The sequence below is a fragment of the Bufo gargarizans genome, chromosome 1, assembly GCF_014858855.1.
Source record: "Bufo gargarizans isolate SCDJY-AF-19 chromosome 1, ASM1485885v1, whole genome shotgun sequence".
Classification (NCBI taxonomy): domain Eukaryota; kingdom Metazoa; phylum Chordata; class Amphibia; order Anura; family Bufonidae; genus Bufo; species Bufo gargarizans.
The window spans coordinates 574891406-574910187 of record NC_058080.1 but is presented as its reverse complement, the minus strand read 5'-3'; the positions used below and the strand labels follow the sequence as shown (position 1 = coordinate 574910187).

At 42.5% G+C, this 18782-nt stretch overlaps 1 protein-coding gene across 1 annotated transcript in view; it reads left to right on the top strand.

Moving 5' to 3' along the window:
• LOC122924532 (MLX interacting protein) overlaps positions 1 to 18782 on the top strand; it is a 76765-nt gene that overhangs the window by 38058 nt on the left and 19925 nt on the right. The window contains exons 6-11 of the mRNA XM_044275730.1: positions 3940 to 4096; positions 4267 to 4356; positions 11407 to 11510; positions 11802 to 12384; positions 15337 to 15443; positions 17145 to 17319. Coding sequence (XP_044131665.1) covers positions 3940 to 4096; positions 4267 to 4356; positions 11407 to 11510; positions 11802 to 12384; positions 15337 to 15443; positions 17145 to 17319 — 1216 coding nt within the window. The remainder of the gene's footprint in view (positions 1 to 3939; positions 4097 to 4266; positions 4357 to 11406; positions 11511 to 11801; positions 12385 to 15336; positions 15444 to 17144; positions 17320 to 18782) is intronic.

Here is an 18782-nt window from a genome sequence, read left to right as displayed (position 1 = left end):
CTGCAGAAAATGGTGACCGCACCAGCGATCCTTTTACCCGTCATACAATATGCAGAAAACAGTGGCATTACTTTATAAATATATGGCCTTGCTCCTTGTAATGGTCTGAGTTAAAGCCTGTGTTATAACCCAGAGCAGCATTCACAATTCTGCTGGGTGTTAGAAGGTATTTGGACAATTTTGCATACATCAGACTGCTTTGCATTGCCTGGAGACGAGCACAAGCTTTCCTGCGCAGCTGGAAGTGCAGCCTGCAGAATTACATAGGCCACTTTACTACTATTGGTTGAAATGTGCAGGTTGTAATACGCGCAGGAAATGTGCAACGTAAAGCTTGATAAGAACTCCTGAAGGTTGTGGTAGCAATTCCTTTAAATAGGAAATTGATATATTTGCATTCTTAGGCTACTTTCACACTAAGAACAGACTAGAAAAAATAATTGAGGATAGACTACACGTACCAAGATTAGTATTAGAAAAAAGTAGAATTTAACGTGCTTACTAAAAACTATATCTTTATTAGTAAACTGCTCAGGTGATATCCTAAGTATGATAGATATATTGAACAAAAACTCCTACTGTAGATGGGATAAATTCTTAAATGGGGTCAATAGAGTGCTGACTAGGAATGATGGGGGTAATGGGTAAATGGGTGGGAAAGAATCTTTCCCTAGATGACCCTCAAGATCTAGAGTCCTGTGCACAGGGATGTCCCCTCATGGTGGAGACACCCTGCCCCTGTACCTAAGTGTCTCCATTGCCCTAATAAGGCCTTACTATCAGACCTGGATTGGAAATAAATAAATCCAGGGAAAACTAAAGCACATATACAGATGAAAATACGTATAAACAAAAACCAACCCCAACGCGTTTCAGCTGCATATAGCTGCTCATCAGGAGGTGATGTAAAATTAATGAACGTAGGGAGTAACAGAAAAAACAGATAAAAATAAAAAATTATACTTGGCTCCTATATATGTAACCTGTTAGGTTCTATTCAATGATGAAACTAACCTCTGTCATAAAGATATGTAGATCGATCAGAGGGGGGCCCTTAGGGCAGATGTATCAAGTATATAGGAGGCTTGGGGATTAAAGCGCTGCCAGCACGTGTATATACGTGCTAGCTGCACGGGGCATGTGCAAATGACACGTATATAGCCCTATGGCAGTTGGGAAGGGGTTAAAGAGGACCTGTCATCACTCCTGACCTGCCTATTTTAATAGCTACGTGCATTCCCCACATACTAACAATTCTGGAGCATCTATTCTTATGTCTCTATGATGTGCCATTCCTTTATTATTTCTACTAGAATTTATGAATGAATTGCAATTAGCCTTCAGTAAGGGCACAGAGGGTGGTAACAAGTTGGGGGGGGGGGGGGGGTGTCCCTGCACAGTCTGAAAATGGTAGCACTGATTGGATACAGCGAGTCTGTGCAGGGACCCCCCCCCCCCCCAACTGGTCACCACTCCTCTGTACCCTTACTGCAGACTGCTAGCAATTCATTCATAACTTCTAGCAGAAATAAAGGAATGGCACAACATACAGACATAAGAATAGATGCTCCAGAATTATTACATGGGGAAATGCATGAATCTATTAAACATGAATGTCAGAAGTGGTGAAAGGTCCTCTTTAAAGTAGTTCCAACATGAAGCATTGCTTTAAAGGGAACCTCTCACTTCCAAAAACCATCCCAAGCCGCCAGCAATACCTGAGAATAGCCATCAGCGTGTTTCCGACTATCTTTTTTTTTCCTGAAGGCAGATGAAGCAAAAGCTCAAAAACCTTCCTTCTTTTATCCCCTGCCCGCGTGATTTTCTGGACATGCTTGAAGACAGGGGGGCAGCGGCCTCCTTGCTTCAAGTCCAGGTAACCGCGTCTGCTTCCCTGCCCCTTCGCTGTGACTGACAGCGATTTATGCACGCCAGCCGGCTGCCTTTGCTGAACAGCCGGCTGTCAGTCACAGCGAAGGGGCAGGGAAGCGGGCGCGGTTACCTTGACTTGAAGCAAGGAGGCCGCTGCCCCCCTGACTTCAAGCATGTCCGGAAAATCATGCGGACAGGGGATAAAATAACGTTTTCTGAGCTTTTGCTTTATCTGCCTTCAGAATGAAAATGATAGTCGGAAACGCACTGCTCGCTACTCTCAGGTACTGCTGGCGGCTTGGGATGGTTTTTGGAAGTGACAGGTTCCCTTTAAGGCTACTTTCACACTTGCGCTTGATCGGATCCGATCATATTAATGCAGACGGAGGCTCCGTTCAGTACGGATCCGTCTGCATTAATAACTTGAAAAAAATTTGCAAGTGCGCAAGTAGCCTGCGCGGATCCGTTCAGACTTTCAATGTAAAGTCAATGGGGGACGGATCCGCTTGAAGATTGAGCCATATGGTGACATCTTCAAGCGGATCCGTTCCCATTGACTTACATTGTAAGTCTGAACGGATCCGCGCGCCTCCGCACGGCCAGGCGGACACCCGAACGCTGCAAGCAGCGTTCAGCTGTCCGCCTGTCCATGCGGAGGCGAGCGGAGCGGAGGCTGAACGCCGCCAGACTGATGCAGTCTGAGCGGATCCGCATCCATTCAGACTGCATCAGGGCTGGACGGAGGCGTTCGGGTCCGCTCGTGAGCCCCTTCAAACGGAGCTCACGAGCGGACCGACGAACGCTAGTGTGAAAGTAGCCTAATGCCGACGGCTAAGCACTGGGCTGCTTGACTTTTACAGGTACATTAACATAGGGCATAGGGCATGAAGGCTGCTTATTAGCTGCTGCTTAATTGCACTGTTTTACAGCGCCAGCAATGTGGGGGAGATTTTAAGAAATCTCATCCACACGTAGCTAAAAAATAAAAATAAAATCTGAAGCTTTAAATTGACCTGGGATGCACAAATAAAATCCAACAAAAAGTACACAGTGATTAGACATGTTGACAAATAGGACATTATAAAACGGTTTTTTTTTTTGTTTTTTTTTAAGTGGTGTTAAGACTATCTTGTTTGTTTTTTATTTATTTTTTGTTCTCTTGGCATTTTTTTAAAATTGCAGCATGCTTTTGCTCCAAGGGTGGTTGTGTGTGTGTTTTGTTTTTTGTGGGGGGTTTTTTTTTTTCCAGATGTTTTTCCCATAGACTTCTGTATAGGATAAAAAATCTGGGGCTAAAAAAGGTTGTGCTGGCCGAGGCTTGTTCCCCTCATGCTCAGCCGAACAATGTGTCCAGGTGTATGGGAAAAACTATTGAAGGAGTATGGCCATCTTTGTGAGATGTAAGATTGGATGAGGATTTGGGCACTGATTCCACACCTAAATTCACGTGAAATTTTCCGACATTTTGAATCCAGTGAATGGGGTCTTTCATAGTCCATTCCCGTGCAGCAAAAAAAATATCCCAATGGCATATGCAGCATGTTCTCTGTTCTACCCCAGAAAGCCATAGATTTGTCCAATTTGAATGACAATTGAGCTAATTATCCTGTATATCTGCTCTAGATTTCTGCTGCGACTCCTGTTAATATATCCCTATTACTGCCAATGAATACGGCTAGAGCACTACAGAGGTGCTGTTCAGTGCGCCCACAGGCTGGATTCTGAAGCGCGAGACAAGCTTTTATTTTGGGCCACATTTAGACATGGCGGATTTGTGCTGGATTCCTAGTGCGAATGGCTAAACAAAAATCTGTATCAAAGTGCAATATACAGTACTAGTAATTGCAGTTTTACAAAATATCATTCAAAGGTCGTGAGCAAGTGGTGCAAGGGTTTTTGTATACCAGATTTTATGTAGAATTGTGCCATGCTATGGACATGGTGAATTCTGGCAGATCCACAGTAAAACCTCTGCAGGATCCATATGTAACAGGAGGCGGACGATGAGTAGCAAAGACGGGCGCTGTGCAATAGAGAACTGGTAAAGGATTTCTGCTTTTCTTGCAGGACGATGACATTCTTTGGCATACCAGCGTGGATGGCAGAGAAACGCCAGTCCCGATGGAAGAAGAGCCTCTTCTGGACATGGAGATGCTTATGGCAGAATTCAGTGACACTTTATTTTCTACTATTTATTCACATCAGCACAATCCAAAAGAGAATGGTAAGTGTCCGCCATCTGCCGTACTACACTACCGGACCACTGTACCACATACTGAAGACTTGTGCAGAGATTTCAAGTGTATCCCCTATACTCCACTTGCCTTTAGAATAATTAATACGCTGTCCCTTTAAACAGGAGAACATCTGCTAATCCTTTCCCCTTCATTACAGCACATTCAGGGAATGCAGACATGATCCAACCAGAGCTTTTTCCACTGCAGCCCAACTTGGACTTGATGGATACATTTGAATCCTTTCCAGGTTAGTGGATGTTCTACTATGAAGAACAATGTCCTATTGCTTTGGCCAATTATGGGAAGGGTGAGCTGATGATGACCATTAGGAACCGAATAAATCTGTTTGGACAAACTGTTATCGGTGTACGTGAATAGATGTGGTACTCGAACATGGTAGATCTGCCTGCATGCACTCGCTTACATTTACTTGTGATCATTTAACACTCCCTGGCATCATGGCACAGGAATAGCTCGAGGCTTTGGATCCCCCTCTGTGTTGGCTTGAAAAATAAGTACTTTGCAAAAAAACTGCGAGGTCAGTTGTCCATTAATAATATTGGACGGAGACATGGACATTGTTCCTTTATGGTTCTGTGACCCTCTAAGCATTCAGAACCAGGAGTAGAGCGGCCATATAGTCTGTATATATGCAGAGACGGCGGAACATATTCTTCACAAGGTTTTTATGTAAATCTGTTAGCGCTTGCAATTCTTTTTTCTTTTTTTTTTTTTTTTTTTCGGGCATTGGGATTATAGAATGCTGGGAAGCAATGATTTAAAAACTCTACTCTATTAATTCCATATTAAATTTATTGTTGGCACATAGCTTGCCGCTAAAGCAGCGCCCTTGAGTATCTAAAGGTGACCATACACAATCAACAGCTGTCGGCCAAACAAGCTCTCCTGACTCCATCACAACTCCATCATGCACGTACACATCCGGCTTGGCCGAACATGTATGTGTATTCAATGGGGAGATAAGCTGCCTCCAGGAGAACAAACTCATTTCACCAGCACCTTCTCGCCTCCCCCACATTAGGACTGTCAGTTGGACCATTCTGGGCCGGTTCAGTGCACAATACACTAATGTGTATGGAGGCCTTATATCCAGCCATTAAGAAGTAGAGCCCTCAAACTCATTGAGGGACATATATCAATAATGGTGTCATTTGCGCCCAAAAAATACTAACATTGCAAATCTAAAGTGGTGATTTTGTTTTACCTGATATATCAAAAGGTACAAATGTGACTTTATATAATAAAAAGAAAAAGAAAATTATTCATTATCTGCCTTTTTCTCTTGATTTGCAACATTGTAATGCCAATAGCACTAAAATGTGACCTTTTTAACCACCTCCGGACCGCCTAACGCAGATGTGCGGTCCGGAGGTGGCAGCCCTGCGCACAGTCACGCATATATGCGTCATCTCGCGAGACGCGAGATTTCCTGTGAACGCGCGCACACAGGCGCGCGCGCTCACAGGAACGGAAGGTAAGCGAGTGGATCTCCAGCCTGCCAGCGGCGATCGCTCGCTGGCAGGCTGGAGATCCGAATTTTTTAACCCCTAACAGGTATATTAGACGCTGTTTTCATAACAGCGTCTAATATATCTCCTACCTGGTCCTCTGGTGGTCCCTTTTGTTAGGATCGACCACCAGAGGACTCAGGTAGGTCAGTACAGTCGCACCAAACACCACACTACACTACACCCCCCCCCCCCCCGGTCACTTATTAACCCCTTATAACCCCTGATCACCCATGATCACCCCATATAAACTCCCTGATCACCCCCCTGTCATTGATCACCGCCCTGTCATTGATCACCCCCCTGTAAGGCTCCATTCAGACGTCCGCATGTGTTTTGTGGATCCGATCCATGTATCCATGGATCCGTAAAAAATCATGCGGATGTCTGAATGGAGCCTTACAGGGGGGGTGATCAGTGACAGGGGCACAAGTTAGCGGAAATTTTTTGTTTGTTTTTGTTTTTGTTTTTTCTTACCAAGTCTCATATTCTACTAACTTGTGTCAAAAAATAAAATCTCACATGAACTCACCATACCCCTCACGGAATCCAAATGCGTAAACATTTTTAGACATTTATATTCCAGACTTCTTCTCACGCTTTAGGGCCCCTAAAAAGCCAGGGCAGTATAAATACCCCACATGTGACCCCATTTCGGAAAGAAGACACCCCAAGGTATTCGCTGAGGGGCATATTGAGTCCATGAAAGATTGAAATTTTTGTCCTAAGTTAGCGGAAAGTGAGACTTTGTGAGAAAGAAAACAAAAAAATCAATTTCCGCTAACTTATGCAAAAAATAAAAAATTTCTAGGAACTCGCCAGGCCCCTCATTGAATACCTTGGGGTGTCTTCTTTCCAAAGTGGGGTCACATGTGGGGTATTTATACTGCCCTGGCTTTTTAGGGGCCCGAAAGTGTGAGAAGAAGTCTGGGATCCAAATGTCTAAAAATGCCCTCCTAAAAGGAATTTGGGCCCCTTTGCGCATCTAGGCTGCAAAAAAGTGTCACACATCTGGTATCGCCGTACTCAGGAGAAGCTAGGGAATGTGTTTTGGGGTGTCATTTTACATATACCCATGCTGGGTGAGAAAAATATCTTGGTCAAATGCCAACTTTGTATAAAAAAAATGGGAAAAGTTGTCTTTTGCCAAGATATTTCTCTCATCCAGCATGGGTATATGTAAAATGACACCCCAAAACACATTCCCCAACTTCTCCTGAGTAGGGCGATACCAGATGTGTCGCACTTTTTTGCTGCCAAGGTGGGCAAAGGGGCACATATTCCAAAGTGCACCTTTTGGATTTCACAGGCCATTTTTTACAGATTTTGATTGCAAGGTACTTCTTACACATTTGGGCCCCTAAATTGCCAGGGCAGTATAACTACGCCACAAGTGACCCCATTTTGGAAAGAAGACACCCCAAGGTATTCCGTGAGGGGCACGGCGAGTTCCTAGAATTTTTTATTTTTTGTCACAAGTTAGCGGAAAATGATGATTTTTCTTTTTTTTTCTTTTTTCCTTACAAAGTCTCATATTCCACTAACTTGCGACAAAAAATAAAAGATTCTAGGAACTCGCCATGCCCCTCACGGAATACCTTGGGGTGTCTTCTTTCCAAAATGGGGTCACTTGTGGCGTAGTTATACTGCCCTGGCAATTTAGGGGCCCAAATGTGTGAGAAGAACTTTGCAATCAAAATGTGTAAAAAATGACCGGTGAAATCCAAAAGGTGCACTTTGGAATATGTGCCCCTTTGCCCACCTTGGCAGCAAAAAAGTGTGACACATCTGGTATTGCCGTACTCAGGAGAAGTTGGGGAATGTGTTTTGGGGTGTCATTTTACATATACCCATGCTGGATGAGAGAAATATCTTGGCAAAAGACAACTTTTCCCATTTTTTTTATACAAAGTTGGCATTTGACCAAGATATTTTTCTCACCCAGCATGGGTATATGTAAAATGACACGCCAAAACACATTTTTTATTTTTTGTCGCAAGTTAGTGGAATATGAGACTTTGTAAGAAAAAAATAAATAAATAAAATCATCATCATTTTCCGCTAACTTGTGACAAAAAATAAAAAGTTCTATGAACTCACTATGCCCATCAGCGAATACCTTAGAGCAGTGATGGCTAACCTTGGCACTCCAGCTGTGGTAAAACTACAACTCCCAAAATGCCCCGCTTGCTTGGCTGCTCTCAGAACTCTATAGAAATAAATGGAGCATGCTGGGAGTCGTAGTTTCACCACAGCTGGAGTGCCAAGGTTAGCCATCACTGCCTTAGAGTGTCTACTTTCCGAAATGGGGTCATTTGTGGAGGTTTTCTACTGTCTGGGCATTGTAGAACCTCAGGAAACATGACAGGTGCTCAGAAAGTCAGAGCTGTTTCAAAAAGCGGAAATTCACATTTTTGTACCATAGTTTGTAAATGCTATAACTTTTACCCAAACCATTTTTTTTTTTTGCCCAAACATTTTTTTTTTATCAAAGACATGTAGAACAATAAATTTGGCGAAAAATTTATATATGGATGTCGTTTTTTTTCCCCAAATTTTACAGCTGAAAGTGAAAAATGTCATTTTTTTTGCAAAAAAATCGTTACATTTTGATTAATAACAAAAAAAGTAAAAATGTCAGCAGCAATAAAATACCACCAAATGAAAGCTTCATTAGTGAGAAGAAAAGGAGGTAAAATTCATTTGGGTGGTAAGTTGCATGACCGAGCGATAAACGGTGAAAGGAGTGTAGTGCCGAAGTGTAAAAAGTGCTCTGGTCATGAAGGGGGTTTCACCTAGCGGGGCTGAAGTGGTTAAACTGAAATGCGCAATTTCAGCCAACCCTGCCACTTGCGACTTTTGAAACCATATTTGAGACCTTTGAAGCATATTTGCGACATTTCATATGGTAAATTGCGACTTTTGTTTTAGATGTGGGCCATTATATATATTTTTTTATGTCCATTTACTGACAACCTCCTGTCAGCTCAGCTAATTTCTATTAGATAAAAATAAATGCGTCCTGTTTTAATGCTTACCTATCACTTGCTCCCACGACAAGCTGCCTTTTTTTTAAATGCAACTTTTTGACAAAAAGTTGCATCTTTCTGCCTTAAATACAACTTTTTACACAAAACACTACCATATAAGCTGGCTTAATTGTCCACAACAATTTGAGCCATTTCTGCCCGTAAGGCGTGGTGTAATGCATTCTTTAGGGTGAAGATACTGGAGAAAACGGTTGATAAATTTGGCGCAAATTAAAACTCAATTTTTCCTTTTTTTTTTTTTTTGCATTTTACACCATAATTCTGGTGCAACATGCTTAGTAAATGTCCCCCAGTGTGTTCTAACCCCCCAGGTGCAGAACATTTCTTTCCGTACATGCAGACAATTTGAGTTCATTCAGTTTCTTTGGAATAGAAAGGGTGAACAGACCAGAACCGTGAGGAGGAGTTTGGCAAAGCCGCCTATTACTCAAAGAAGCGTTCTGGATTTTCCAGTACCATAATCATTATGATAATTAGCTCTGCCATTTATAGTTACTTTCTGTTTATAACCTAGGCTAAACAGGATGTAATACAATACTGTTTGTTCATTGTTTGGCCGTTTTAATGCTGATTTATCTTCATGTCTTCGATAGCTAAGAGTTTAATTGGTTGAAACGTGATATCTGTCAGATGTATTTCAAACAATTTTATTTTTTAATTTTTATTTTTTGTGCAGTTTACCAGAGTGTCCTATTTTCTATATATTATTTTTTTATTTTATTTTTTTATTGCATTATTCCTATTGGGTCCCATGCACACAACTACCGGTGTATTTTTGGTCCACATCCGATCTGTTTTTTGTGGATCGGATGCCAACCCATTAATTTCTATGGGGCCCCTGAAGATGCGGACAGCACACAGTGTTTCTGTTCCATGGCTCAGAGTAAAATAGAATGTGTCGCATTCTTGTCCGTATTACAGACAAGAATAGGCATTTATGCAAAAGTGGCAGACCTGCTGAATGGGAACATATGGGGCACACACGGCCAGTATCCATGTTTTGCAGATCTGCGATTTGTGGGCCACAAAACGGATATGGTCATGTGCATGAGGCCTTAAACGTACAATGTGTATCATCAAGCAACACCAACAAATGAACTCGCATAAAAGACAAAGGTAAAACTTAAAAACAACAATCTTTTTATTAAAGCACAAGACGAGTAACTAGAGGGACATCTGGTAGTCGAAAGTAGAACCAACATTCAGGCTTGCGGCTAGATTACCTACACTGGGTTAGTCGAACAAAAATCGGCCCCATCCACACTTGCCCTGACCATGTGACCCTTAAATGGGTGTTTGAGTATAGGTAATCTAGCCGCAAGCCTGAATGCCATTTCTACTTTCAATACTTTCAACCACCAGATGTCCCCCTAGTTCCTTGTCTTGTGTTTTTATGTGGCTCTTACTTGATTTTTATGCTCTTTTTGGTAACCATAAAGATTGATGTATTATTATTTTTACCTTTTTTGTCTTTTTACCTTTTGTGTTGGTGTTTCTTATTGTATTAGGATGCTAAGGCCTGTGCTGATGTTCGCTGAACCATGTGTCGGGCTCAGTTTCTGTATGTTAGTTTAACATCCATTACATAAATCTTAATGATACATGATTCATTCAGTCACTGGCTACAACGAGGAAATAAAACTCGTAATTGTCCGTTGATGAGGTAAAAAGTTGGGTAAAGCTTGAGCAGTTAAATCGAAAACAGGTCTTACAGGTTAGTCACTCCATGTGAACTTCTTTATCACACGCAGAGTGGTAGTAGTCGCTACTTTAGCAGTTTGATCACAATCCAGGTTCTGATTTTGGGACTAAATAAGGCACAATGCAGTACACATTGTGTCCCGATCTGCATGCTGCTCCCCGCTAATTGCCAGGCCACACATGTACATGCTGTTTGTTTCAAAATGGCAATTAGCGTTGAGCTGCATGTGAGTCATGCTGCCAGGACCCATCATTTATGGGCAGTCTAATGGAGGACGTGACAGACCTCCAGACATCTCTGGTATGTTAACTTTGCCAAGAAAAAAATGCTTCTGGGAAATCTTTAAATAAAATTCTGTGGGGATAATTCTGTAGAAGGCGTAAACTTAGACAGGTTGTCTAGGCCCAGACCCGATTTATCACAGGGGCTCAGGTTGGATCAGAACTCTGGAACAGGGATGGACACTTTTAGCTTAGCGGACAGTTAGTTTATATAAAAAAAAGTTAGCTATTTGGATTTGTAGAGCAAGTTTGGCATTCAGTATAACACATTAGGCCATGACCCTTTCCTGAAAAGTCACACCTGCTGGATTGCAGGGTGGTCATAACGCCTGGAAAGGTCATCATTCTCTGATCGGTGGGGGGCCAACACCTTGGATCCCCGCCGATCAGCTGTTTGAGAAGGCACTGGCGCTCCTATGAGCGCCATACATTGTATAGTAGCTGTGCTTGGTATCGCAGCTCAGCCCCATTCACTTCTATGGGGCTAAGCTTCGCCTAGGCCACATGACAGTTTAACGTGTTGTCACTGGCATAGGGAAAGCCGCAAGAAGGTCATGGCAATACTGTAGCTGATGAGCAGGGATCCCAAGAGGCAGACCCCCACCGATCAGATACTGATTAACTAACTATCCAGAGGATAGGTCATCGCTATTTAGGTCTTGGGAAACCCCTTTAAGAATTATTATTAATCATGAGAAGTTATTACTTAACCCTTTTTTTTTTTTCATTTTACAGATATCTTCTCTTCCAAATCACTGTCATCCACCTTATTCGGCTCTTCCTCTTCTGTGCCTGCCGTCCCACTGCCTGACCCTGCGTTGCGTTCCTGTAATCAGGCGGTAAGATGCCCTTTATTGGTATTTTACTCCTTCAAGCATTTAGGTGTCTGTATGTAGGGGAGACTTGCTTTATTCAGTAAATGAGTTGTACATGTTTAGTGCTTATGCACACGACCGCGATCAGCCCAAGAAACGCGGTCCGTGTGTCTGCCGGATCTCCCCGGCTGACTGTATCATAATGCTTTATGTTGCTGTCAGTTTATATCTGATCGTGTGTCTCTTGTACTGAACTGTGAGTCTGCTGGAAATAGTTTTTGTGATGCTGGTACTCACCAAACCTATCTCTTACAGCCTTCTATTTTGCCATCAAGCACGCTGGCACCAGTGAATCTTGATGAGGAGTTAATCCCGTCCCCAGGTCCTCCTTCCATCCTTCCTCGAGTCCCTGAAGTGAGAAGAGGGCGAGCATCCAGTCTAGGCAGCATCTCTGCTGTCAACGGGCCAGTCAAGTTTAACTCAGAGACTGCTATAAGCAGCCAGCACGGTTTTGTCCCTGTCTTTTCCCCTCCAGTGACGATCTTCCAAACCCCTGCTGCTCCACCAACCGTGCCTCCAAATCGTCGCCTGACACCCCTGCCTTCCTTTGTTAACCCAGACAGTGAGAAGTTCTCCCTGTGTAACTCCTCAGTAATCACGCACACGGCCTCTGCTACACTTGCTCATAATCCTTCTGCAACTACCTTCAGCCAGAGCCAGAACCTCATTCTTGCTACTCAGCAACAAGTGCCTTGCAACATTTCAGGGGTTGCGCAGCAAAATGCCCCTCATTCTAATACATACTTTACTATCTCCAACTCCGGAGCCAAGAAAAAGCAGCCTCAGAAAATTGTGCCTGCTCCCCAGCCAGAGACTGTGTCCTTGCTATTTACTCCTGGTAAGATTATATAAGGCAGTGTCGATAAATCTTCATGAAAATCGGGGTTTGTGGCAGAATGAACATGTCTTGCAGAAACGTAGCCTTATGTTCTAGCGTTTATTTTTATATTTTATAACATTAATACTGCTTGCCTTCAGTGTGTGTTGGAACGTCACCCACAGTCAAAATTGTACATGTAGTTAGCTGGAAGTCATTTGGATTGTTTTAGGTCCCTACCTAGTAAGGTCATAGGGTTGGGAAAAAAAAACATTTCTCCTACAATGTTGAATGCCCCCCCCCCCCCCCTCTCCAGAAGCCGATATTTTTATCTAAGAAGGAAAAATTATTTTGGCTCCAAATAAATGCTAATTTACGCGGGCTGATTATTGGTGACAAACATTTATATGTAGCACATTAAATCATAGTATCTGGGCAGCAGATCATGCTGTGTGACTAGCGATCTGCTGTCCAGAATCTGTATGAGCATGAGCAATTGCAGCTGGAAGTGATCGCTGAGTGTAAATACTCCTCTTCACCTACACTGAGGCCGATATCAGGAAGGAACGGTCCTTTCCAGATAATTGCGTGCTCAGACGGTGCCTCTCCCTGGATCAATGACCTTTCTCCAGAATACTAGTAACTATAACCTGTAATATTATTACACTCCAGAAATACATCCAGGCCCCTCTTGAACTTTTAGTTCACCATCACCACCTCCTCAGGCAGAGAGTTCCATAGGCTCTTACTGAAAAGAATCCTCTTCTATGTTGATGTTTCCTCTGGGGTTACATCCACATAGTCAGGTTTCTTGATGCAATGTTGGGAGTGATTCCTGACTTTAGCTTCCAAAACTACTGCATCAGTGAACTTGAGCTTGTGGCCGTACCCTAGATGTCAAGGATGTCCTAAAATTGGTCCTGTAATGTCTGAATTATTATAAATAAATAAAAAATAAAAAAATATATATCCACAATTTGGGATACTGCCCACCTTTGAACCTGCTCAGCAGCCTTTCTTGTTCATTGGTGCCTAGAACTGAACATAATGGGACATTAATGAATCTAATGTCTAAAAGAAAAACATTGTTGCCCATAGCAACCTATCAAAATGTAGATTATATTACTTTATATTCTGCTTTTGAAAAATAAAAGCTGCACTGTGATTGGATGCTGTCGAAAAAAGACAGCTTCATACATCTACAACAATATTCCATGCATGACCATGTTTTTTCCCTGCTGGATTTCAGCGCGGACACAGATGCCAAAATTCTAACAATGGCCAAGTGCTTTCTACATATGGCTCTTTTTAATGGGAGGCCGCACTGACGATCACAGAACGACAGTTTAAAGCTAAAACCGCACAGAGAATGGTCATTAAGGGTGTCCATGCCAAAATGTCTTTAAAATAATTCCTGTTCCACGTGTCCTGGTAAAAGCATTTGTGTAAATGTCAGCTTCGTTAGTAGCCCCAATTCTAGTTTAGGTGTCCAGTAGATATCCTCAACTGTAATTGTGATGATCACCTAGAGGGAATGGTCTCAATCCCATATCACAATTTAAAAATAAAGAACAGGGGAAATGTTTTTATCAAGCTGAAAGTAAACAGGGACCCCTAGTGGTAGATGCCATAACAGCCGGAGTTCATATTATGACATGGAGACGGTAGGAGAGTGATGGTGTCGGGACTAGGGTAAAGACTCTCACGCAGTCTACAATATAATAACTGTTAAGAGGAGATCTTCAATGCAGTTTTATGCAATGAGATGATAGGTTTTTTACAGTAGATCCAATCTCTCCCCATCACTTCCTCAGTCTTCCTCTGTCTTGCATGTAAAGTAGTTCTTGTGGATACTTTACTAGCCCCGTTAATCAGGGCCAGACTGGAAACAAAGTGGCCTTTGGATAAATGTAAAATTGGCCCCTTGTTGTTAGTGGGTCCAAATTGACACGAGGAAGAGCAACACATGTAGGCAGGGTCAGCAATACCATATTGAGGCACAAAATACCTTAGCAGAGCCGATTACCTTGATGCAAGACAAACTGCTCCAGCCGCATCAGAAACGGAAGTGCAGTACAAAATCCCTCCTCAGAAGCTGTCCCTCTGTGTGGCCAGCGCCAGCTGCCATGTTTTTTCCTCCTACTCTAGTTGCCTCAGGATGGGAATATAATTGAATTCAGGAATCGGGGGGTATCTGTGGTCGCATAACTACTTGACTCCCCAGCGTCAATTAAAAGGGTTGTCCACATTCAGAGCTAAACCCGTACACACCCAGAATTTCAACCAAGCAGCCCCCTGTTCATGCTCCGATGCTCTCCCTTACCCTATGCTGAATCGCGCAGGCAAAGGCATTTTATGGAGTTCCAGTTACATATCGGGCTCTCCATAAGGACTGATGGGCGGGCTTTAGCATTGCACTAGCCTGTAAAACGGATAGGGCAGCGCTAAAGCCCGCCCATCAGAGCTGGTGACTTCACCAGGAACACTGCTAGGCAGGACCCTCCGCCCAGCAGTGTGTTATAAACAAAAAAGCCTTTGCCCCGTGCGATCCAGCGCAAGGAAGAGCATCAGAGCATGAAATGCGCCGATGCTCATAACAGGGGGCTGCCTGGCTGAAATTCTGGGTATGTCCAGATTCAGCTCTGAACCCTCGTACTTACTGTCCCTAATGTAGGTTTAAACCGCCGCCGGGAATTGGTGTTTTAAACCTGCCCTGAGATTCTGACTCCCACCAATCTAATATCGATAGAATTTTCTAGTAAAAGGGACTGTAAGCAGAGATCTTGTGAACCTGTGAGGAATTGATACAGAAAGTATATTTGAATATTGTATGACCTTTTTGTTGTATGAAGAAAAACGTTTATGTGGTGAAAGTGGAATTGCCCTTAGAGTATAGTAATGGTCATCACCCTTGTCCTATGGGTACAATAGGTATTACATGGCCTGAATTCTGACTGTTCCTGTCTCTTTCAGCACACTTTTCAGGTCAAACTCAAGCTGTGATCGTATCTCCTGCCTCCCTCAAGACAGACACCTTACTAGCACCAAGAATCACGCAGTCCAGTGTTGTCATCGCAGGAGTAAGACACTGTTGGCTTTTACCATTACTTGCATTACCTGTTCATGTAAAGCTTTATGGACAATGTGTCGGAATATTCACTACTTTTATTTTTGTTCTGTAAAACCCTCTATGGTAGCTGGTTCATGTGGAAATGTTTTAGGTAGAAAAAATGCTGCAAAGTAAGAATGCTTTTCAAAAATTGTGTTAACGGTTTACATTTCATCAGTGAACAAAATGCAAAGTGAATGAACAAAAGAGAAATATAAATCAAATATTTGGTGTGACTACCCTTTGCCTTCAGAACAGTAACAGATCTCCTAGGTTGTTCCAAACATCTTGGAAGACTAACCACAGATCTTCTGTGGATCTAGGCTTTCTCCAATCCTTCTGTCTTATGTAATATGTAATCCAAGGCAGACTCCATGCTAAGATCAGGGCTCTGCAGGGGCCACATCGTCACTTCCAGGACTTGTTCTTCTTTATGCAGAAGATAGTTCTTAATCACATTGGCTGTACGTTTGGCGTCCTTGTCCTGCTGCAGAATACATTTGGAGCAAGTCAGATGGTACTACATTTGGATAAGTATCTGCCTGTATTTCTCAGCATTGAGGACACCATTAATCCTGACCAAATACCCAACCCCATTTGTTGACATGCAGTCCCAAACTTGAAAGGAGCCTCCACCATGCTTCACTGTTGCCTGCGGACTTAAATTACTGTACCACTTTCCTGGGCGGTGAACAAACTGCCATCTGTTATAGGCAAATATTTCAAATTGTCAGTATAGAACACTTTTTTCTGCACCCCAGTTCCTATGTTTTCATGCATAGTGGAGTTGTTTGGCCTTGTTTCCATGTAGAAGTTATGGCTTTTTTGCTGCATCTGTTTCATGAAGACCACTTCTGGCCAGACTTCTCCATACAGTAGATGGGTGTACCCGACTCCTCCTGGTTTTTGCCAGCGCTGAGCTGATTGCTGTGCTGAACATCTTCTGATTTCGAAGGAAAGTAAGCATGATGTCTCTTTCGTCTGCTGTTTTCAGCAAATTGAGTTGGGGATTTAGACAGGTTTAATGGTGTCCTCAATGCTGAGAAATATGGGCAGATTCTTGTCCATCTTGCAGTACCATCAGGGAGACATCTGATTGTCTCCAAACTTATTCTGCAGCAGGACAACAATGCCGAAAATACAGCCAATGTAATTAAGAACTATCGTAAGTGTAAGAACAAGGAGTCCTCGAAGTGATGATATGGACCCCACAGAGCCTTAATCTCAATATCATAGAGTCTGTCTGGGATTGCATGAGGCAACAGAAGGATTTTAGCAAGCCTACATCCACTGAGGATCTGTGGTTAGTTCTCTAAAATGTCTGGAACAATTTCACTGCTGGGTTCGTTCAAAAACTGTGTTCTAGTGTACCTAGAAAAGTTGATGCCGTTTTGAAGGCATCGAAGGGTGGTCACACCAAATATTGAATTGATTTGTTTTTCTCTTTTGTTCATTCGCTTTGCATTTTCTTCACTGATAATTATTATTATATATATATATATATATATATATATATATATATATATATATATAAAATTTATTTTAACACTTCTATTTTTAAAGCATTCTTAAATTGCTGCATTCGTTCCACACCTGCCTAAAACTTTTGCTTAGTATTGTATGACAGCTGGTTGTAGAACACCATAACCACTACTATATCTCCATCTAACAGGCCTCTGGAATGCCAGAGTTTCATGGCAGTATTCTTGTTGGACCATCTAAGCAATCCCAGGGCAACCAGAAGTCCCAGTCTGCTGTTTCTCGACTCTTTCCCAGTCCAAGTCAAGAGAACCTAGTGAAGAGAGAGATGACCCCCTTACAGAACTGCAGCACCTCACCTTCATCCTGTGAGCTCAGGAGAATACACCATGCTATGATGTATTTAATTGCAATATATCCGTTATTTGTCTGTTTATTCGTTGTCCATTTAGTTTTGATAGATATCTTAACTCAGACATTGGTGGATTATGTTAGTGTATGCGTGGATTTAAGTAAAATATATAGATACACAGCTGGGTGTTCTTATCCTGTGTTTTGAACATTAGCACCGTTGAGGTTCTGTTACCCAGAAATGCAGTGCAATCAGTATGTTATAGAGCAGGAGAAGCTGAGCAGATTGACGTATAGTTTTATGGGAAAGATTCAATAAAACGTTTAATTTGTGCATTTATATCTCTGCTATTTCTTTTTTTTATTGAATATGGGGAGGTGTTTTTTTTTTTTTTTCCTGCTCACAAATGCATTGCAAGAACGGATCTGTCTGTCCGTTTGTCATACGGACAAACAAATCCGTTTAAAAAACATAACTTTTTTTTTTTTTTTTTTAAAGGATCCGGCATGGCGGTATTTTTAATGCCAGATCCGGCACTAAAACATTCCTATGGAAAAAAAATGCCTGATCCGGCATTCAGGCAAGTGTTCAGTTTTTTTGGCCAGAGATAAAACCGCAACATGCTGCGGTATTATCTCTGTCCTGAACAGTCAAAAAGACTGAACTGAAGACATCCTGAACGGATTGCTCTCCATTCAGAATGCATGGGGATAAAACTGATTAGTTATTTTCCAGTATAAAGCCCCTGTGACGGAACTCTATGCCGGAAAAGAAAAACACAAGTGTGAAAGTACCCTAAGGCCTCTTTCACACGACCGTATGTCTTTTTCAGTGTTTTGCGGTCCGTTTTAAACAGATCCGTTGTTCTGTTTTTTGTTTACGTTCCGTTTTTCCGTATGGCATATACAGTAATTTCATAGAAAAAATTGGGCTGGGCATAACATTTTCAATAGATGGCTCCGCAAAAAACGGAACGGATACGGAAGACATACGGATGCATTTCCGTATGTGTTCCGTTTTTTTTTGCGCACCCATTGACTTGAATGGAGCCACGGAACGTGATTTGCGGGCAATAATAGGACATGTTCTATCTTTTAACGGAACGGAAAAACTGAAACGGAATGCATACGGAGTCAATTCAGTTTTTTTTGTGGAACCATTGAAATGAATGGTTCCGTATACGGAACGCAAAAAACGGCCCGCAAAACGGAAAAAAAACAACTGTTGTGTGAAGGAGGCCTAAGGCTACTTTCACACTAGCGTTCGATCGGATCCGTTCTGAACGGATCCGCTCATAATAATGCAGACGGAGGCTCCGTTCAGAACGGATCCGTCTGCATTATTTTAGCATATAACAGCTAAGTGTGAAAATAGCCTCGTACGGATCCGTTCAGACTTTCAATGTAAAGTCAATGGGGGACGGATCCGCCTGAAGATTGAGCCAAATTGTGGCATCTTCAAACGGATCCGTCCCCATTG